Source organism: Leucopleurus acutus (genome assembly GCF_964270905.1).
Source record: "Leucopleurus acutus genome assembly, chromosome: 5".
Lineage (NCBI taxonomy): Eukaryota > Metazoa > Chordata > Mammalia > Artiodactyla > Delphinidae > Leucopleurus > Leucopleurus acutus.
Genome location: NC_139147.1, coordinates 1,585,203 through 1,608,436, shown reverse-complemented (window position 1 = coordinate 1,608,436; position 23,234 = coordinate 1,585,203). Strand labels below are relative to the sequence as shown.

At 50.2% G+C, this 23,234-nt stretch overlaps 1 protein-coding gene across 1 annotated transcript in view; it reads right to left on the bottom strand.

Moving 5' to 3' along the window:
* UBE2G2 (ubiquitin conjugating enzyme E2 G2) overlaps window positions 1–21,386 on the bottom strand; it is a 29,963-nt gene extending 8,577 nt beyond the window's left edge. Inside the window, exons 1-3 of the mRNA XM_082839334.1 lie at window positions 21,312–21,386; window positions 6,949–6,984; window positions 6,809–6,854 (exon numbers count right to left, since the gene is read on the bottom strand). Of these exons, the coding sequence (XP_082695460.1) occupies window positions 6,809–6,854; window positions 6,949–6,984; window positions 21,312–21,354 (125 nt within the window). The 5' untranslated portion in view covers window positions 21,355–21,386. The remainder of the gene's footprint in view (window positions 1–6,808; window positions 6,855–6,948; window positions 6,985–21,311) is intronic.
* Between the last annotated feature and the right edge of the window lie 1,848 nt (window positions 21,387–23,234).

Here is a 23,234-nt window from a genome sequence, read left to right as displayed (position 1 = left end):
TAGTATTAAGAGCAAAGCAGAACGCCCTTGCTCTCCTCTGTAAAGGCAATAGTGCACTCTGACTTCCCAGCTTTAGGGGAACAAGGGGCCAGGGAGCCAGCAGTGGGAGAGTTGCACCCACGGGCTAAGCCTAACCAGGGCCCAGCAACGCTCGCTCCTCCCAAAGGACAGCGCTGGCTCAACACCTGCAGCCACGAGCCATCACTGGTGGTCGGTCACTTGCAGAGCCAATAAAAACTGGAGACACGCTTGGTTAGTCTTTCAACGTTAAACTCGAGTGGAGCACCGTGCTTTGCCTGTCATCTCTAAACTGTACAGAGATGACAAAAGAAGCCCACGGCCTGCACACTGAAGGCGGCAGGGAGGCCAGAGTGCTGCACCGTGGAAGCCGGGTGTGTCTGGGCGTCAGTGAGCCATCTGCCCGCCAGGCATGTTCCAGGACCGCAGCCTGCACGTCACTCCAGCCGCGGCAGGTGTGGAAGAAGCTGTTTTTGCGCTGTTCTTTTTCAAGTTTGTCATGGCACACAGACAAAACTCTCAAACACACATACGAGGCTTGAAATAATGGAGGCCGTAGACCCACCCGCTAGCGCACACTTGACCTTGATCACCGCGGGACAATTGTTCTCCAAGCCGTGACCACTGGAAGCACAAAAAAGAAGGGCCCACTGCTTCACAAACACCCTCCAGCCCAGGCGACGGTATCACTGCCCTCGCTCTCTTGCTGCAGAACCCACACGGAGCACCCGGCGGTGGCGTGAGGGGGCCTGGCGTCAGAGCAGGGGCGCCACCTCCTTCCTGCACCCCTGGCTCCGCAGCTCGGCCGAAGCTTCTTGCCAAAGCCCCCACCTCCCCAGTGGAGGTGCTGCAAGCACAGCCCCCGGGCCAGGGGCTCTAGAAGCCACGACTCCAGCTCCGGGGTGCCCTGCTGTGCCTCTACGCCCCCAAGTCACTGAAGGAGCGCCTGCTGCGTGAGGGTCACCCCGCCAGCAGCGAGGCTGCACAGAAACGGACCGGAAGTTCCCGCTCCCAGGACCTTCACACCTGCAGGAAAGCCAGGAAGGGCTGCAGGGAGCTGTCGTCCCGCAGACAGTGCCCTCGCTGCCTGTCTCCTTGGGAGCCTGGTGGTCTCAGCCGGACTATGTGTCTACACCCACCTGGCACCAGCCCTGACTCAGCACCGAGTCTCTGCGGATGGACCCAAGAGCCGTTTTCCTCTTTTGTTGTGTGCAAAGCACCCTAGCGATCCTGATGTAGAGAACCAGTGCTGGTTAAACTGTGAGGGAGGAAAGGGACAGGGCCTTCCATCTCAGGAAAGCACGGTGGTAACAAATACAGGCTTCCTTCCATGTAATTATTTTCATGATTAAATCCGTCTGAAATGAGCCTACGGTCATCCCCTAATTTTTGCTTGCAACAGAAATTTCTGAAAACTTTAACTCAAATATATTTGAACTATATTTAAAGTTCACTAAATAAGTTCATCAATTACAAGAACTTCATAGTGAATTCTGACATGGACTTCTGCAACATAAACTTTGACTCTAACTAGAAAAAATATGTATGTTAGAAAATACTCAAACACATAAGTAAATAAAGTAAGAAGCAAATGCCTCCTTGCCCCTCCCTGAACCAGCTCTGAGGCAGCCACTACGGAGTCTGGCCACCCTCCCAGGCTTCCCCTCCAAGTGCATCCACTCACATACCTTCATCTGCAAAAACTGGATCGTTTTTTACTAAAAACGTACCATGGCATCGCTGAGGGGACTTTTAAAGGCCTGAATAAGTGGAGAGACACTCCACGTGCATGGATTGGAGCACTCAAGATTGTTAGACTGTCAACATTCCTCAAGCTGACCTAGAGGCTCAACACAATCCCCGTCAAATCCCAGCTGGTTTCTTCACAGAAAATGACAAGCTGATCCCCAGATTCCAATGGAGACCAAGGGACCCAGAACAGGTAAGACATCTTGAAAGAGGAGAACAAAACACCTCCCAATTTCAAAGCTTACTATCGAGCTGCAATGATGGAGTGTGTGGTGCTCATGGAGGGTCAAGCACAGGTCACGGAACAGGATTCAGAGTCCAAAATGAACCCTCACACTTAGGGAATTGATTCTGACAAAGGTCCAAGGCGATTCAATGCAGGAAGGATTTTCTTTTCAACAAATGGTGCAAGACAACTGGACAGCCACATGCCAAAAAATGAACCTGGCTCTTACCTAATGCTATACTCCAAAATTATCCAAAATGGGCCAAAAACCTAAATTTAAGAGCTATAAATACAAAACTTCTAGAAGAAAACACAGGAGAAAATCTTTTCAACCTTGGGTTATATGACACCAAAAGCATAATCTATACAAGGAAAAACTGCTGAACTGCATTTCATTGGAAATGAAAACCTTTGCGTTTCAGAAGACCCCGTTAAGAAAAGGAAAAGGAGGGACTCCCCTAGCGGTTCAGTGGTTAAGACTCCACGCTCCCAATGCAGGGGGCATGGGTTTGATCCCTGGTCAGGGAACTAAGATCCCACATTCCGCACAGCTCGGCCTAAAACATAAAAAAGAAAAGGAAAAGGAAAAGGAAAGCTGCAGACTGGGAGAAAATATCTGAAAATCATACTGATACATCTGATAAAGGACTTTGTATCCAAAATATATAAAGAACTCTTAGGACCAAATAAGAAGACAACCCAATTAAAAAATGGGCAAAAGTTCTGAAGTTCACCAAAAAAGATAGATGAATGGCTCATAAGCCCATGAAAAGACGCTCAACAGCATCAGTTACTAGGGCAACGCAGTCCAAACCCACAATGAGACCCACCTCACACCCAGCAGGACAGCTGGCATCACACACCACCAAGAGGGTGAGGAAGTGGAGAGCCGAGAACTCGGCACTGCGGGTGGGAGTGTAAAACGGTGACACTATACGCCAGGAGGCGCACTCCTGCGCATCCAGCCGAGGGAGGGGGAAACCCACCCGCACAGACTTAGGCCCCGTGTTCGCAGCTGCACCGTCACACAGCCGAAGGGGGAAGCCGCCAAATGCCCGTCGATGGGCGAGCGGGTGCGTTCACGGCGGACACAGCTCAGTGGTGGCGGCAAGGGGCCGCTCCCACAGGCTGCCCAGAAAAGGAGCCAGACACCCAAGGTGCTGCATCGTGTGACCGCTTGCAGCAGAAGTCCAGCAAAGGCAATCAACAGTCAGAGAGCAGATCAGAGGGTGCCCGTGGCGGAGGGGGAGTGGGGACTGGGTGCACAGGGGTGTGAGCACGTGCTTGGAAATGCTCTAAAAGTGAAGTGTGATGACTGACTATAAATTTAATTTACTAAAAATCACTGACTTGCGCACTTAATGCAGGTGAAACTCTGCATGTTAACTTCTATCTCAATAAAGCTATTGACTGCACCCGGCCACACCAGGTCTCTCGGCCTCAGCACCACTGCCACCTCGGGCGTCCTGGGCACGGCGGGGCGCTCAGCGCTCTCCCACTCGGGGCCAGTAGAGATCTCCCCCTGCTACCCGGTGTGACAGCCACAATGTCTCCAGACACTGCCCAAAGTCCCTGGGGGCGAGGCCACACCTCGTGACAACACTGGTCTAGACCCGTCGTTCAGCGTCTGCGTGAACGACGCTGCGTGAACTGCGTGAACCATGGCAGTGCTGCCGGCATCCTGCTGATTGGATGTCCGTAACTTATACTGAACAACGATGTTTCCACTTTCTTTTATGATTGCAGTGAATGTTGTAATAAACTTCCTTACACAGAGGTTTTCCTAACAGAATGTCTGAAGACATCCCCAGGGTGGGAACCGCCGGGTCAGAGAACATACAGTGCAAATCATGAGCACCTATTGTAATACCTCAGGTTTATCTGGGCAGGCACAATCCTGACCGGAGCCAGGCTTCTGTACAGAAGAAAGCCTGGTGTAGAGCGCGGCGCCGTGACCGTGGCCTGGGCGCCCAGCATGAGCCAAGCACAGCCTAGGAGGAGCCGCAGCCGGGGGAATCCTCCCCCCCGCAGGTGTGAACCAGCTGGGACCCGAGTGCGCCAGCAGAGATGCGGGGATGGCGTCAGCCAAGGGCCCCCAGCCGCTGGGGAAGGGAAGGGCCTTCTCATCTCACCACAGCCTCGGGGCCCTGATCTGGAGACGGGACAGCGGCTCGCCACAGACCAGGCAGGGAGGTCACCATGCGGCTGCTTGAAGAAACCTGGGGCAGGACAGAAACGGGGCAGCAAGACGCCCAGGGCTTCACGCCTCTTCCAGCCACAGAGGATAAACCGCCATCCTGCACAGCAGGGCTTCTCCTGTCCTGCAGAAGCTCACGTGGACCCTCCACAGCTGCCACGCCGCGGCCAAGGGCCAACGAGGCTGCACAGGCCAGAGACCCTGGAGCTGGAAGAGGTGGAAGGGAAGCCACTGGTCTAAAAAGGTGTCGAGGCTCTGTACTGATCCAAATAAGCGAAGGTCAGAGAGGCAGAGTGACTGCCCAAGACCATAAAGCCAGGCCAGCCACACACAGCGTCAGTGTCACTGACCGGAAGCCCCAGCCCTCTCCCACTGGGTCACAGGTCAAACTCTGCCCTAAGCTCGGCCGGGAGTTCTGTCTCCTTTTAATCAGAGAACAGGCCGTGTTGATTTTATTCCTGTTGGTTAATTTGCTGTGCTCCCCATCCTAGGCCCTTAATCTTGTTCTTTCAGGGTGGAGATTTGGGGTCACCTAGGACACGCCTGTATCCTCAGACGAGGGCCCTAATATAACAGGCACTCAGTATTTGCTGCCTGAACATCTGAAAAGATGTTCTCTGCATTGCACAGCTGAGGCGTCGCAGGTAAGCACTACTGCAACAGCAGCAGACTCCCAGAAACGGAGGCAAGTGTGGCTTTTAGAAGCACTAGGGTAGGGAAGAAACTCTGGAAACAATCGAAGAATAAAATGAGAGAAGAGAAAACCCATCACTAAGGAGTGAAACTCAGCCAGCTGTCTGCCAGGACAGCGGAGCGAGACAAATCAGGAGGACAGTTAATCCCTTAATAGATGTTTTAAGTCCCTTTGTAAAAGGCCTCTTGTTTGGGAAAGGATCTGCAACAGGACCAAACCCACAAACTCACCACATCCTGAGGCAGGGGAATTCCATACTAACGCAAAAGCCTTCTTCAAACATAAAAGTGTTCTACCTAAAAATACTTCTAATTACTTTTTAAGGTAAGTTTTCAAAATATTGGTTTAACTTTACGTTATTTATCTATAATTAGTAATATTTATCCTAACAGATTCTTAACAATAAACCCTTAAAAAAAACCGTACTGGAAGGCTTAAGTGTCCCTGGAAGGGCTTCTCAGTAGCCTCCTGTGGGCGCGCACCAGCCACACCTTCCAAGGACAGAAAAACCGTCAGGGGCCCGCTGACCTGAGTGCTCACAAAGGCCTTCCAATCATCTGTGCACCCCAGCCAGGACAGCTGCCCTGGGGCGTACTGTTTCCCTAAAGATAAAAAGCTATAGCTGACCCGAGTGCGCAACGCCCTGTTGCAGCGAACGAAGGACACCGCTGACCAGGAGGCCCAGCACGCAATCTGCAAGTGCTTTAGGGGGTGAAAGACACAACACCATATTAGATACAAACACAGACTGTGAAGTCATCATCATGCCAGAAACATTTAAACACAGAAAGAAAATGAGTATCACAGGCCCAGGGAATTAGGGTATAACAAGTGCTCAGGGAACGTTAGGTGCGCTGTACTTTCCTGCATAGTGTTTATTAATGGTTTTTAAAACACGTGCTTATGAAAAAACTCATTTTCACACCAATTTCACGTATTAATCTGAGCTCCGCAGACAACACTGAGCAGCAGTTTGTTTTCAGGCTAAATGGGTTGCAGGCACGGGGCAGATGCAGAAAGTCTGACGAGGCTGACACCATGCACCCCTCACACATCTCCCAGGCCCACCCACTAGGGCGCGCCTCAGCCCACGAAACCCCACCTGAAAACTGTCAGCTAACTCCTCATCTTACTAACGAGACTCTGAAATGGCTTATAAACTTCAACTTCCTGAAGTCTACCTAACCACATTTTGTTACAAGTACAGTCTAAGAACGGCCAAGAATTGTACACCTAAGGTAGAAAGATGAGAAAGAAAGGGGCCTGGGTCATAGGGCCAAAGAACACTCTGGAACCAGGGGTCCATTTGGCTCTTTCCAGGCAACATCACTGCAAGTGAAATAGGAAATCCAGTCAGGATCTTGCTAGAATGAGGTCAGGAACCCCACTGCCCACCTCAGAACTAAGCCAAATCTCTAAGTCGGGGACAAGGCAAGGCCAGACCAGGCGCACAGAAAAGGAGCAGCAGCAGAGGAGCTGGAGAACTGGGGGGGGGGGGGGGGGGCAAGGATCCAGGCACACAGGGGGGCAGGGCCCAGGCTGCACCAGTAGGCCTGCGGCGTCACCCGCACCCTGAGGACCCCTCCGCACCGTCAGAGCCCCAGGCTCACAGGGACTCCTTGAAGCCAAAGCCCATTGTGTTTGAGGCTAACCCAACACACACACTTCATTATTTTGAAACTCTACAAATATAAACACTTACAACTAAACCTTTTACTGGTTCTAAGGAAGTACTTTCATTTCTTTTGGAAGAACGTACGTGTTTTCTGCTTTCAGATCAGCAGACACAGAAAAGCTCAATGAAAGAGGCGCACTTGGCCTTTTCTCCCCATTGACGCTTCTGACCACTCACAGTGCAGAATGTGATTCACGGCTCTAGTTTCCAACAAAGGCTTAAGACCAACAACACATATGATTAACTTACATGATCAATGCCTCCCATTCAAAAAAATTCTCTTCATTCATGGGGCCTGCAGGAAAAGAAGAAATTTCACAACTTTATTTTGAAGGAAACTTTGGCAATCAGGAGTAAATGATAAAGAGGCGAACTTCACACTGCCTTACCTGCCACAATTCCTTCCGGAGGATTCAGTGTTAATTCTATAAGGTTAAAAAGTAAAACCATTATGAAAAAGAATGAATATTATGTTGCACTTTAACAAAAAACATTAAAACGTATACAAGGCTATAAAGTATATGGCATACATATTAGCAGATGAAAATTAAAATTCTGCTTGTCCCAAGTGAACACCTGCTGCAGTTACACTTCTGGCCAAGACTGTGTCAACAGTTCTTTATACCAGCAAAAAGGAGAATTTTAGAACTGTCAACACTTTCAACTTACAATGAAGAAACAAGCAAAAGGTGTTGTTAATTCTCCTTCCAAAATACTCCTGCGGGTTATTTTGATTAAAGCTCGCACATCAAACACGGTGTGCTGTTTCCTCGCTGAAGGGATGTCCTGTCATTCTGAGAGCGGGCACAAAGCTTTCTGAAGGCTACAAAGCAGAGCTGGGGGCCCGCGCCGAGGTTTCAGAAGCCTGGTATTATCAAGTCCGTCTGCACCGTATAGGCTGGCTGTCGACCTCCGACACCACGCTACAAAATCCACGAGCCCCTCACGTGCGAGGTCCCCCAGAGCAGCAGACCGAGAGCAGGAACAGAAGAAACCAGCGGCAGCAGCGCTCCTCAGCATTTAAGGCTAGTAGTTGTTCTAAGGCTCTGCCAACCCGGAGGCTGTCCTTTGCACTCCTGGCCTCCTCGCTTTCTATGATACACGGGAGGCTACAGAATGAAACCACACCTGCGGGCAAATCTGGCAAATCTGGCAAGGAGAACACCGGGAGATGGAGGAGGACTCGGCAAGAAGGACGGCCACGGGAGCAAGGGCTCAGGTGGCAAGGGCACCCCCTCTGGGCCGAGTGCAGGGCCAGGACGTGACTAAAACAGTGAGAAACACACAGAAGATCAACAAAACCAAAAGCTAGTTCTCTGAAGAGACACAAAACTAACAATTCCCTGCCAAGTAAACATAAAGCGTAAGGACCGGAAAAGAAATAATAATCATTATTCACAGATGCTCCGCTTACCTACATAAAGTCCAAAGGAGTCAGAAGATACATTATAATAAAAAGTGAGTTTGCCAAAGTTGCTGAATACAAGGTCAATACATACAACTGAACTGTGCTGCTATATATCAGCAAGTTAGAAAAGTCTAAAAAAGACACCAATTACAATGGGAAACATGCAGAAATTAGCTTGTCAAAGCTGTGCAAGAGCTGTAACAGAACAGAAAACATCATTAACAAAAACTTTTAAGAGACCTTAATAATTGGAGATTATATCACGTTCATAGACTAAAAGTTCAACATTATCAGGTTATCAATCCTCCTCAAACTGAACCTACGGATCGAGCGCAACCTCAGCGAAAACCCCACCAGGTTTTCTTGTCTGGCTGACTAGGTGAACACACGTGAACACGTGAGCGAGCAGAAGAGCCGCGGCGCTCTGTAAAAAGGGTAACTGAGAACCAGCCGTGGGCTAGCAAAACTCATCACAAAGCTGCAGTAAGCAGGCAGCAGACACTGGCACGAAGTTCAATAGACGATGGAACAGAAGTGAGCACGCCCAGCGCATGCCGTGCAGAGAGAGGCCCTCCATCTGCTAGGAAGGTCGCCCCACAGGAAGAGGTGAAAGAACAGAAGAACAGAGGTGAAAAGAGAAAACCCTTTTCCCTATCTCAAACCACATACAAAAATCAAAGTATGTAAGGAAAAGGGGAGAAGGGGCATGAGAACTAGTAGAAAATATACACATGGGCCTCTGCGCCAGCTCCCAGCAAAGCTCCTAAGTCCCTCGTGAATCCCCAAGCGACAAGAGCACAGGAGCGTCCCCCACTCTGGGTGGCCGCCGGCCCCAGGACCGAGCCATGGTTAGCAGGCTGCAGGTCCACCCCCCATTCTCCAGGGTGAGAGGGGCTGGAGATGGAGTTACTGGTGAGTCAGGCCCACGTGAGGAGGCCTCCACACAATCCCACTAGCATAAGGTCAGGGAGCTTCGGGGTTGGTGAGCACGCAGAGGGGCTGGCAGGGAGAGGCACCCAGACGGCGGGAACCTGGGCTCCTCGCCACCCCTGCCCTCAGCTTCTCCTCCAGCCGGCCGTTCCCGAGTTCTACCCTTCTACAATATACTGGAAACCACGCAAGTAAAATGCTTCTCTGGGTTCTGTGAGCTGCTCTGGCAGGTTAACCAACCCCGAGGAGGGGGTCTTGGAAACCTCCAATTTATAGGCGATCAGTCAGAAGCACAGGCGATACCCTGGATTTGCAATGGGCGGGGGAGGGGGAGCAGTCTCGCGGGACTTGGCCCTCAGGCTGTGGGATCTGACACACTAACTCCAGGTAGGTAGTGTCAGAACTGAGTGCAATCGTAGGACGCCCAGCTGCGGCCACAGAAGTGCCGAGTGTGGGAAAACCCCCAACGCGTCTGTCATCAGAAGTGCTGTGAGCATGGCAGTTGAAGGATCGTAAAGGAGAAATGCAGGACAAGCGAGGTTTTCTAAACAGGGCAAGAGAATGCAACAGACCCATCACCAAAGAGGGCATGGAGGCAAACGAGCACATGAGAAGATGCTCAACACGGTGAGTCAGAGGAAAACGAAATTAAGACCACTAACAGACACTGCTACACAGCCCTATCGGTGAGAGTATCTTCACTTGGAACAGAAGAGCTAAAATTTAAAAGACTGCTAATACCAGCGCTGGTAAGTTCGGCAGCTGGGTCTCTCATGCTGCACCACTGGGAATGCAAAATGCTCTGGCTGCCCCTGGCAAACAGCTTAAACATGTACTCCCCGAGACCCCGCACCTCGACTACTGACTGCCTACCCGAGAGAAATGAACACTTCTTTTCTTGACTACTTTGTGTACACACAGGAGCCCTGTCTCAGTGGTCAGTGAGCCCCTTCACAGCACCTAGCAGAGCACCTGGCATGAAGTGGGTGTGCAGGAAATACTTGATTGACTACGCTGTTTATAGAAGAGGTTTACACTGTACTTTCATTTGCTTGCTTTGGTGCTGTAAATCCGTAATATTTTCTTATTCTTGATTCTCAGGGATTAAAGACTGTGGACAAAGCGAAGTACCTCCTTCCCCTTCCCCAACAGAAATGTATATTATTTATCTTAACACAAAGTGTATACGTTCAGTTAATAAAAATGATATAAATAATAGGTTTATCATCAGAATGGTACTACTGCATTAAGGATCCTGAGATCTCTTGCATTCCTCTCTGGGATCTGACCCCCGGCTGCACCCAGACCCAGTGTTCAACACCTGCTGCTAAGGTAGATAGATCCTGGCACACTGCTCCTACAGTGGAGCCAGCGAGCACGAAGCCCAAAAAAATCCTAGAGCCTTGATACCAGCTGCATGGCTGCAACCAGACATAACAGACAGCACGTGCTGAACTCTGTAGGCGGCTAAGGACCAGGAGAGTCGGGGTGCAGCTGCGCATCTAACTTGAACCACAGGGAGAACGCGTGCTACTGAGTTGGAAAACGCCACCAGAGAAAACATGTTTCAGAGGGAAGAAAATAGTCTAGTTCTGAAAACATCAAGTTAAAGATGCTGGTAAGTCATCTAAGTGCAGACGGTCAAAGAGGAAACTGGACGTGAGACTAGAGCCCTAAACAGTAGTCCAGGCTGGACACATAAATCAGGGGTCCTGAAACAGGATGGTACCTGAAAATAGGAATGGAATACAAACAAATAAACTTAAAACTTATGTCCCCACAGACTCGTATGTGAGTGTTCCCAGCAACTTTACTCACAATAGCCTCACAGTGCAAGCAACCCAAATATCCATCCACTGGTAAATGAATGAGGGGTGATCCATCCACACCAGGAACACTAGGCAGCAACAGGCAGGAGCAAACCACACGCACACGTGACAACAAGGGTGACTCTCAAAGCACTGCGCTGGGTGAAAGAACCCGACACAGAGGCTACACACTGCGTCTATTTATACCAAATCCTAAAAGAAGCAAGCTATAGTAATAGCAAATCCAACATTGCCAGACCCCAGGGGCCAGTCACAAGGGAACTTTCCAGGGCAATGGAAACAGTCTGCCACGATTGTGTTGACGACTATACACAGCATACACGTGCCAAAGCTCAAAGAATGGTATACTTGGGACTTCCCTGGTGGCGCAGTGGTTAAGAATCCACCTGCCAATGCAGGGGACACAGGTTTGAGCCCTGGTCCGGGAAGAGTCCATGCCGTGGAGCAACTAAGCCCATGCGCCACAACTACTGAGCCTGTGCTCTAGAGCCCGCGAGCCACAACTACTGAGCCCATGTGCCACAACTACTGAAGCCCATGCGCCTACAGCCCGTGCTCCGCAATAAGAGAAGCCACCGCAATGAGAAGCCCACGCACTGCAACGAAGAGTAGCCCCTGCTCGCCGCAACTAGAGAAAGCCCGGGCGCAGCAACAAAGACCCAACGCAGCCAAAAATAAACTAATTGGAAAAAATGGTATATTTGAAATTGACACATTTTATAGTATGTAAATTTTATCTCAATAAAACTGACCGCCCCAAATTAATATTTTTTATGAAATATAAAACAATAAGTCTCCTAGAAAATAATGCAGAAGAATCTCTTCATGCTCTTAGTGTAAAGACTTCTTCAACAGAACTAACTGTAAAGTTAATAACCAAAAAGCACGAACCATAAAGGAAAAGACTGATAAAATTAATAGCACTAAAATTAAGAACTTCTGGGAATTCCCTGGCAGTCTCGGGGGAGGGAGGGAGGCAGGCACGGGTTCCATCCCTCGTCCGAAATCTGCAAGCCGAGCAGCACAGCCAAAAAAAAAAAAAAGAAAAGAAACAAACAGAAAGTCTGACCTCAAAAGATATTTTTGTTTTTAATATTCAAAAAAGACAAGGCAAGGCCACCCCCCCGCCCAGGGCACAGTCGCAGAGCCTTGCTAGAGAGACGGGAGCGGGTCAGCACTCCCGGGCCTGGGCCTCCTGCAGCCTGACGTCCCCCTTGAGTCCTGAGAGGCAAGGCCCGGCCACCACCTCCTCCTGACACTCGAACGCACAATTCTTTTAACCCAGCTGACCCCTGCTCTACCCCTGCCTGAGTCACTGGCACCGACCGCCAGGCCAGCTCCCTCCACTCCAGCCAGGGGCTGCCAAGCCCCAGAGCCACCTCTCCTACCTGCAGAGCCCGCCCCAAGGAAGCACCGCTGACGTCCAGGTCTGCACTCCCTTCTGCCCACCCACCCTTCCTGCCTTCTCCCCCTGAGGAGACCCTTCCCGGAGGACCCTTCTCGGGAAGGCGTGCTTCTCCCCTATTGCCCACTTTATACAGTTTAAAGCTTGTTCTTATTTTAAATAATACTAAAATAGCTTCATTATCCTAAAAAAAAACCCAAAAAACAAAATAAAACCCACCTCTAAGAGAATGAAAAGGTTAGCCCCGGAGAGGAAGAAGACATCTGTAACAGATACAGCCAACAAAGAGCTACTATCTCAACTTCGAAAGAATGCCTTACAAATCAATACAAATATATAAACAACCCAAAAGAAAATCAAGCACAAGCAAGCCTTGAACAGGCACTTCTCACACACACACACACACACACACACACACACACACACACATACACATCTAAGTGGCCAATAAACCTAAGACAAGGTGTTCAGCCTTGTTAATTGGGGGGAAATGCAAACCAAGCCCACAATCAGAGTACTACCCAACCAGAATCACCCAGTGACCACAGCTGAGAGGGCTGACCCTACGAAGTGTCCACGAAGAAAAGGAGTCACAGAAATAGAATGCGGAAGGAGTGTGAACTGGTACAACCACTTTGGAAATGAGGCTGCTCTCACCTCCGATGACCTAGAAATTCCTCTCCAGAGTGCAAACTCACACATATATGTGCACATGTGCACCAAGAGACATGTCAAAGAATTTTTTTTTTTTTTTTTACTGTTGATGTCATGATGACTTAGAAGACTAGCTTCAGAATCTAGGTAGCAACCAATATGTAGAGCAACTTAAAACAAATTACAACAATCCCCGTATGGGTCAACTTCTGGAAAAACATGGGGAAATAGCAGGTGAAATGTCACTGGATGTGATTAAGGAGTTTTATATTGTAACATGTGGCAACTCTCCCAAAACGGACAGAGAATGGGCTCTGACCAAGGATACTAGCTTAAGCAAGAGTAAGGAGGAGAATTCGCCAGTACCACTGCTGAAGAGTCTCGATGAATCTAAATCTTGTAAGACAAAGGACAATCTAAGTATTTCTCCATTGTCATGAAAATATTGTTCTGACTGGTGGTTTAAAAGTTGGTCATGTGTCTCTATTTTGCTATATAATGTTTTTTTGTTTTGTTTTGTTTTGATTTGTTTGTTTATTTTTGGCTGTGCTGGGCAGCGAGCAAGGGCTACTCTTTGTTGTGGTGCGTGGGCTTCTCATTGCGGTGGCCTCGCCCGTTGCAGAGCACGGGCTCTAGGCACGCGGGCTCAGTAGCTGTGGCGCTCGGGCTTAGTTGCCCCGCAGCATGTGGGATCTTCTGGACCAGGGCTCGAACCCATGTCCCCTGCATTGGCAGGCGGATTCTTAACCACTGCGCCACCAGGGAAGCCCCTATATAATGTTATAGTTAAAATTCTAATCACAGAATCATTCAATTCCAGGTGGTATTTTTCTCTTTACACGTGCTTCATGGAGCTATCTGAAGCTCTGAGGAGCTAGACAAGCCACAGGGCAATGGCTTGAGCACCCACACTTGGCCAATATGACCAGAAGTAGCCAACCACTAATCACATATCAACTAACGAATATCAATTACACTTCCTCTCTGCAAAGCTATTCCAGGCAGTGGGGGTGTCGTCCTGCCTCCAGTGAGCTTCAGTTCTAGTGGCGGAAGACAGGCAGTGAACACGGAGACATGTAAACACAAAGTGTTTCAGATACTGATGAGCGCAGTGAAGCACACAGAGAAGTGACAGCAAGATGTGGCCAGGTGGTCAGGAAAGGCCTGCTGGGCAGGTGGTACTGAAGGTGGGCTCTTCTTTTTAACTGAGGTGTAACTGACACGGAACATCGTATTAATTTCAGGTGGACAACAAAGCGATTCCGTAATTATATCTGTTGTGAAATGATCAGCACAACGCGTCTAGCTGACGTCCGTCACCACACATCTCGTGCTGAGAACTCTTAAGACCTACTCTCTTAACAACTGTCAAACACACAACACAGAGTTATTCACTACAGTCCCACGGCGTACACGGCATCCCCAGCACTTCTCATCTTCTGTAAGAAAAAGCCCCGCACCAGATTAGGGCGGATGAATTGCAAAGTGCTAAAGAGGGGCGGAGGATAGAATGTCGGTGGGAAAGGGAGCGGGGCACCTGGAGCCTCGAGGAGGAGCTTACACCAAAAAGAGCTGGCGTTATTTCTCCTTTGCAGAGATCCCCTGGGAACTCCCCTCCATGACACCCTCCTTTCAGGGTCACAACTGCCACCTCCAGCAGCCTGCCCACCTGCATCCTTGGTCAACAGCGGCATCTACTGGTCAGCAAAGAATTACAGCAACCGAGTTCTCCAGACGGAGGACGGAGGGAATGTTTCTGGATTACATTGTTTCCTTATTTTGTTTTTTGTTTTTAAAACACACACCCACAACCATATAGTTTCATGTTTAATGATAAAAACAACTTCAGAAAGAGAAACAAAATCTTAACAATATCAGAGAAATTTCCAATGACCATTCTTTGCCACTGATTCCTTGAGAATGTTAATTGGTTAATAAAAAAACTGCTTTAAATAAATAGTGGCTTTAAAAATAGACACCATGCAAAATAAAATGTAAATATAAAGTTTGACCAGTAGTCCTACTTCTCAGAATCCATCCCTCGGCAAGAAAAGACACATGCGTAAAGTTATTCATTTCAGGACTTTCTGTAATAGCAAAAAACAAACTGGAAACAACCCAAATGTCTATCAATAGGGGACCAGTCAAATTATGATACGTCTACTGATGCGACACTCTGCGGCTGTAAAAGGGAATGTTGAACACCTCTGTGTCCCAGTACAGAATGAACTCCAGGACATAGTAAATGACAAAAAGTGCAGAAGAGTGTATAACTAGGGTCTTTAAAAAAGAAGTAATTAAATGAGGTCATCGGGGTGGGCCCTAATCCAGTCTAACAGATGTCCTTATAAAAAGGAGATTAGGGCACAGACATGGACAGAGGGACAAATGCTGTGAGGACACACAGAGCGGGTGGCTGTTTACACGCCCAGGAGAGAGGCTTCAGGAGGGACCAGCCCTGCTGCAACTGGATCTCTGACTGCAAGGAAATAATTTCTGTGGTTTAAGCTCCTTAGCCTGTGGTACTTTGTTACAGCAGCCCAAGCAAACTAATACAGTGCCCAAACAACTGGACGGCCATTTGCAAATCATCTGCAAATAAACCTTGACCTTTATCTCATACCACATACAAAACTTTACTTGACGTGGATCACAAATTGAAACGTAAGAGCTGGGAGTATAAAGAAATCATAGGAGAAAAAACCTTAGTGATCTTATGTTAGGCAACACAGAAAGCAAGAAATGTTTTAAAAGTCAATCAATTGGATGTCACTGAAAATTTTAAAACCTTTGCTCTTTTAAAGGCAACGTTATGAAAATTACAAGGCAAACCACAGGAGCTGTCGTTCAAGGGACAGAGCCTTTCCGTCCAGCCTAGTGAAGGAGCTGCAGAGCCCTGCCACACAACCACATGCACACAGCTCATAACACTGCACTGTACACTTCAGATGGCAACAGGACAACAGTACGTGTTTCTTACCACAATTTTTTAAAAGGCAAGCTACAGTCTAAGTGAAAATATTTACAAAATATCCAACAAAACATCCCTACCTGCATTATATAAAGAAGCTTTACAGCTTAATAAGGAAAGAGTAAACTCGATTAAAAACTGAGGAAAAGGGCTCCCCTGGTGGCGCAGCGGTTGAGAGTCCGCCTGCCGATGCAGGGGACACGGGTTTGTGCCCCGGTCCGGGAAGATCCCACATGCCACGGAGCGGCTGGGCCCGTGAGCCATGGCCGCTGAGCCTGCGCGTCCAGAGCCTGTGCTCCGCAACGGGAGAGGCCACGACAGTGAGAGGCCCGCGTACCGCAAAAAACAGAGACAAAAAAACAAAAAAACTGAGGAAAAGATTCAAGACACATTATCAGAAAAGATATACGGATGGCATATAAAAACATAAACTAAAACCACAATGACATGTCACTACACACCCAACAGAATGACTAAAAACTTTAAAACTGACTATACCAAGTGTCAGCAAGGAAGTGGAACTCTTGATACACTGCTGGTGGGGATGTAAAATGGTACAACCACTTGGGAAAACAGTTTGGCTACTTCTTAAAAATTAAACACACACCTCACATATGACCCAGGAATTTACTCAAAAGAAACAAAAGCACATGTCCACGGAAAGAAAAGTTCAACCCTAACCCTAACCCAAACGTTCACAGCACGTTTATTTGTAATAGCCAAGAACTGGAAACAATCCAAAGGTCCACCAACGGTGAATGCGGCAGCAAGCTGTGGTCCTGAAGGGCCTACGGACCCAAGCATCAACCTGGATGGACTGCAACATGGTTAGGCCGAGTGAAGGACCTACGGACCCAAGCAACAACCTGGATGGACTGCAACATGGTTAGGCCGAGTGAAGGACCTCTGACAAAGAAAGGACAAAACAACTACAGGAGCGACCGGAGGCAGACCAGTCATTGCCTGGGACCTGGGGGCGCAGGAGAGAGAAGGCCGAGCCAGATTACAAAGAGGCAGGAGGAGACTGGGGGGCGGTGGTTACTCAGCATGCTGACTGTGGCAATGGCTTCACAGGTGTGTGCACGTACATCCAAACTCATCAAATGTACGCTTAAACACATCAGCTTACTGTGTGTCAAATATACCTCAATAAAACTGTTTTTAAAAGGGTGGCTAGAAAAAAAGACACCACAAAGGTTGACAAGACAAAGCACAAACTGGGATAAAATACTTGTAACACATATAACCAACAAAGGATCAGGAATATAAAAAGGGATAGGGAATTTATAAAGAACTCCTACAAATCAGTAAGAAAAAGAAACCACACTACGGAAATCTGGGAAAAGATACGGACATTTCACAAAGGGAAATCATGACAGGATGCTCACCTTCATTCATCAGTCATGATCTACAAACTAAAACCACAAGGAACCACATCACACCCACCGGGTGGGAGGAAACAGACCCCGCACAACACCAAGGTGTCGGTGAACACCCACAGCGACGCACACGGAACACGCACACAGGGAAGCATCCTCCAAAAGGCCGACCCGCGAGCGCTCCAGGGCTGCGTCACACTGTGCACAGGCACCAGAAATGTCCACAGCAACCAATCTGTACAATAAGCAAAGGCTGGAAATAACCTACACGCCCAGCAGTAAAGGACAAATTGTGGCTTATTCATAAAATGAAATACTATGCAGCAGTGAAAATAGACACCGCTGTACGTTTCAACGTAAATGAATCGCAGAAAGAGTGCTGAGCAGAGATTCAATCTGCAGAATACACACTGTGCAATCCTATTTCCACTAACTACAAACACAGGCAAAAGTAAATAAAACGTTGTGTAGGAGGATATTAAGTGACAGAACCATAAAGAAAAAGAAAAGAACAAGTCACACAAAATTCGGTGGTGGTAACTCCTGGTGGGGGTGGGAAGCAGCACAAAGCAGACTGCTCAGTTCCTGCTAACGTCCTACTTCTTAAGCTGGTGTCACAGGTACAGGTGTTCATTCCACTATTTCACCTGAAAGTACACCTTTTATATCCTTTACATACGTAACATACTTCACAATAAAGGATGCTTTAAAAAACTAAAACGGGTTAATGACAGGGAAGGATGACAGTAATGGGAAGGACAGGCTGAGTCTGGTGGTTCAGAGAAGGCGTCTCCAGGGGGGCAGGGCAAGGAAGGGCCCACACCCCAAGAGGAGTGCGCTGCTGCAGCCACCAAGTGGGGCTGGGGAGACGCGCCGGGGCGCAGGCGTCAGTGAGGTCAGAGGCGAGGGAAGGGCCAGAGCACACAGAGCCTGAGAAGTCACTGCAAGGGCTTCTGGACAAAGCAACCCGATCTGACTTTGCTGTGCTGAGAACACAGCCAAGCGGGGCAAGAGAGAAGCAGACCGCCGTCAGGACTGGGCTGCAGTTACGCAGGCCGGAGGTGAGTGGCCTGAGCCAGCACTGGACTCCGGATAAATGAATAAAGTCAAAAGGCAGGTCAACAGGTTACACTTGGATACAGAAGCAAGTGAGTCCTCAAAAGACCAATCTAAGGCTTTGAGCCCAAACAGCTGGAAGAATAAGGCCGCCACTGAGACAGGTAAGGCTGTGGGACAATGGTGCAGGAGCACAGCGGCTCAGCGCCACACGTGTGAGTTTGGGGTTCCTACTAGACACCGTACTGGGTTGAACAGCGTCCCCCAGAACCCGTGAAAGTAACCTTATTTGGAAACGGGGGCTGTGCAGATGTAATCAAGTTAAAATGAGATCACGCTGGATTAGGATGAGCCTAAACCAGTGACTGGTGTCTTCATAAGAGGGAAGACGACCACGGGAAGACAGGGGCAGAGACGGGAGTTCTGCTACCACTAGCCAAGGAGCACCGTGGGCTGCCAGCAACGCCCAGAAGCTGGCACAGGCAAGGAAGGATCCTTCCTAGAGCCGGTGCAGGGAGCTTGGCCCTGCCGACACCTTGATTTGGGACTTCCGGCCTCCAGAGCTGTGAGAGGATACACTTCTGTTGTGTTAAGCCCCTAGCTCGTGCTACTCTGTTACGGGAGCCCTGGCAAACTAATACCTAAGTCCATCTCTGATACTCCTAGAAAAGGCTAGACGATGCACGAAGATGAAACATCGAGAAAAGATATCGGTTTAAGACACCTTGTTTCTTCTCCCATCTTTCTTTTTTTCTGGTTATAAGAACCTGAGCAAACCATTCTGTCTGCTATTCAATTTCCTATAAATTTGTAAAATTAGGGGCCTGAACGGAATCACATCCAAGGTTCTGCCACCTCCGAGTTTCTGCAGCTCTGTGACTATTCCAAATACAAGACAGGGGGCCTGAACCCCACCCAAATCTACCTAAGCCCATTCCGCACAGAAGTTGCTTCTGTGAAGCCCACCTTTCTACTGGATGTGCCACCTTAAAATGTGGTAGGAGGGCAAACCAGACGCTAAGACACAAAAGACAAGAATCACTAAGTGGGATTTTATCATGTTCCTTAGATACCGCATCAACAACCCCCGTCCCCAGCAACACACTGGAGTCATTTTCTACGGCTGATGTGACGATGACCACGAACTCAGTGGCTGAGAACCGCACCCACTGATGATCTCGCGGTTTCTGTGTGTCAGAGCCTGGGCACCGCACAGGCCACTTGGTTCTCTGCCGAGAGCCTCATAAGCTGCCACCCCAAGTCCATTCAGAGGGCTGGCAGAACCCTGCTCCCTGCGGCTGCAGGACCGAGGCTCCAGGGCCCTCACCGCTGCCAGCCGGGGTCATTCGCACATTCTAGAAGCCACCGTGGTCCTCAGCTCCTGGCCCAGCCACGGCAGGGGGTCCTCCTCCTGCTCTGGGTCTCCTGCCTCCCCTCCCATCTGGGGGCCTCACGTGACAATGGGGTTCCACCTCCATAACCCAGGACACTCTCCCCATCTTAATGTCAGTTCGTTAGTTACCTGTAAACAACATCTCCAAAGTCCCTTCACACGGTGCCCAGGTCAGTGTGTGACTGAGTAACCGGGGGACGGGAGTCTTAGGGACACACCTGTAGAGCTCTGTCTGCGACACACTCCAAAATGTCGTATATTTACACATAAAAACACACGTGATACACTTCTGCGATACAGCTTCGGAAGTCAACTGCTATTTACGTTTTATTACTACAAATTGACAACATGGTTGAGATACTGGATGGGACTTTTCGTAAGCACAGAAAAGGGGAAAATATTAGGAAATACAAGCTCAACAATGCAAAGACTGGGCTGAAGCAGCCACCTAAATTCCCCATGCAGGGGTTTAACAGAGTCCTTCTCTACAGAAATGAGAAAACAGTACCTGCTGGCAGTCTAGAAACAGGGCCAAATAAACTAAAACAGATGCAGCGACACAGACCGGGATGGCAGGAAATGGCACGTGTTCCCAGACATCTGACCCCCAGCCAGGTTTCCCATGAGGAGACAGAGGCAACGGCCCCCATCTCCAACCCTCTGTTCAGGGGGAACCATCTGTCCCCCCACTCTGCCCCCCCAAAGTCTCCTCTAAATATACATTCTTACTTTAGAGAACACTAGATGGTTATCTAGTGTTATCTAACTATTTATTTTAACGAGCCTGCATTTGCAACTCTGTGGTTTGCTCTAGCCAAACACTGACACCCCCTGCGCAGGGCCGCCAAGATGGTTTAAGAAACTCAGCTGCGTGCGTATTTACCAGTTAGCTTTACGACATTCGTTATTTTAGTTTACGTTCAAGTTTCTTCGGAAAGTGTCCTCAGTGTAATGACAACAGGAACAGCTCACGCTGCGGACAGCCAGCTGTCAGGTACCTGGCTAAGCACCCTCTTCACAGACGGGGAAAGGCAGAGGGCGACGTCCGAGGTCAAGGTCCACAACTAACAAGCAGAGGCAGGTGTGAACCCCCAGCAGGCTCCCTCCCACCTTGCGCCCAGCAAACACAACGGCATCCATCCCCGGCTTCTCACAGCGACTCCTCCAAGGGAGCCTCCGCTGTAAAAGGGAGAACACGCTTCTCGCTTCTCCCTTTGCTCTCCCCAAACATCAGAAAATTCTGCGGGCTAAGAAAGCACGAAGGAGGCTCTTGCAACGCTACCCGGGAAGAATGGCAGGTGGCATTGTCCCAAAACCCTGTTCCCTCGTTAAAGAGAAAACCCAAATCTGACCTTTCGCCTCCGCCTCATCAGTACGCGATTACCCTCCCAGGACGCTTCCTGCAACTTCTCCCTAGGCCGGTGAGCTGTCCCTCCGCCCGGCCCGCCGGCGTCCGCGAGGCTGGGTCAGGGAGCCCTCCGGTTACTGGCAGAGCCGGAGCCCAGGGTCCCCAGACCAGCGCCGCGACGGCTTCTCCCCGCACGGGGTCGCGGGCGGCCGCCAGCGACCGCACGAAACGCGCCCCGACGGCGCACAGACGGGCCGGGCTCGGCGGCGGACCGAGTCCACGCCCCGCACCCGGACGTCGGGGCGGCCGCCAGCAGCGTGCGGGCGGGGTCGCGGGGCCCGGCGGGGGGCCGAGGGGCGGCGCGCGGCCCTGAACTCACGTTTGTACTCGGCCATCAGCCTCTTGAGCGCCGTCCCCGCCATCTTCCGGGCAACAGCTGCGCCGTCGGCCTCGCCTCCTCAGCGCTCCTCCCTCCCGCCCGACGCCAAGGCCGCTTCCGGGTCGCCGCGGGGGCACAGGAGCCCTTCCGGGACGCGAGGCGCGTGCGCGGGGCGGGGCGCGGCGCGGTGGGCGGGGCGGGGCGGGGCGGGGCCCTAAGCCGCTTTGTGGGATCAACGCCGCTTCCGGGGATCCGGATTCCGGTAGGGAACTCTGCAGAAGATCCCGGAGCAGCGAGCGCCCGCAGAGTGTGTGTGAACCGCCTGTTCCGTCCTCGTGGCCTCAGGGCGGCCGCGACGGCGGGGACGGGGATGGAGGATCGTGGACAGAGGATGGAGACGGCGGGGAGGGCGGACGAGGGGGGCGGTGGGCAGGGCTGGCCACTCGCGGGCCGGATGAGCAGATGTCGTTCAGACTATTTGCTGAAGGTACACCGTGGACGGTGTCGGGGCTCCCTCGCTGTCACCCGTGCAGTTCAGAGGAGGCGACTTTCGGGCCCAGCTGCAGTCAGAGCGAGAATCCACGAGGAACACATTTGGTGCCCCGGTGGCTACCCTCACACCGCTTTAGGTTTGCAAAAGTGAGATTGGCGATTGTGGCGGTTTTATGCCGTGTCGGTGTGGTTCTGGATTCCACTCGGCCAAGAGAGGAGCTTTGGGAGCTCGAGGTGGGAGCAGAGCAGCGGCCAGACCCCTCCCTCACCCCAGGTGTGGATGGGCTCCCCTCCCAACCGCCAGCCTGCTGACCAGCAGCTCCCAGAGGCAGCGGGTCCAGACTTCCCCACGGCCCCCTTGGCAGTCCCCCAGGCCACTGCTTCAGGAGGCCAGCAAGGGGCCATACACCGCGCCCCTCCCCCCGCCCCCACTGCTGCTCTGGCTTCTCCACTGAGTAATGTGCATCGGATAACGAGACTGGCGAGTCTTTTTTTCGTAACATTCATGGTGGTTCTACTGACTGGCCCACTGATCTATCTGTTGATCTATTTATTTATGCCTCTTAGAACCCCATTCTTACTTCAGAGAAAGTCGGCACATTTAGTGCTTTGTGGCAAGGATATATGCACCTTTTAAAAAAGAAAAGTTTTTATCTTCACAACACATATCCAACGTACTCCTCTATAGAATTTCTATGTAATGTCCTGTATAACTTTTTAGCACAGTACACAACTTATCTGTCTCCTGTAACCAGAACCATGTCCCATGAGGGCAGGGTGTTCGCTTCTCGTGTGTTCCTGGATGCAGCCTCAGTACCTGGACGTGGCAGGAGGTATCTGTCGAGTTGAATAAAATTAAACAATTCGCACAAACCTCACAATGGTGCATATTTTGCGCTAGAGGTGTCACAAGAATTCAGTCTGACACTGTCTTTTCAAATGACCATGGTGATTTATAAAAACAACACAGTACTTTTAGACAGTTCCAAAGAGTAATGGATTTGCACAAATACTCATGCGCTTCACCTGTTCAAGTAGCTGCCCTCTCTGCAATCAAACCACACCCCATCCCCCCAAGCCGGTCAGGGGTCAGAGGGTGTGGTTCCCATGGAGACGAAAGGAAAACTCCACTTGGTCACCTAAAGGAAGTGTGGGTGATGAAAAGCATCGTCATCAACATTATGACGCTCAGACAACAGCACCTGTCAGATGCTGGGTATTTTCTTAGCTGCGTCCACGTCTGTGTCACTGCTGTCTTTGTCACATCACTTTCCTGTTGTAGAGCAGTGTGTGTATTCACAGCTTGTACCAGGATTAGTTTCAAGTGACAAAAGCCCAAAATATGAGGTGCTCAACGTAACAGAAGGCTCTCACCTCACTGGCTGGTGGGACGGCCTCCCCTTCAGGGAAGCAGCCCCCCTCCACACGTCT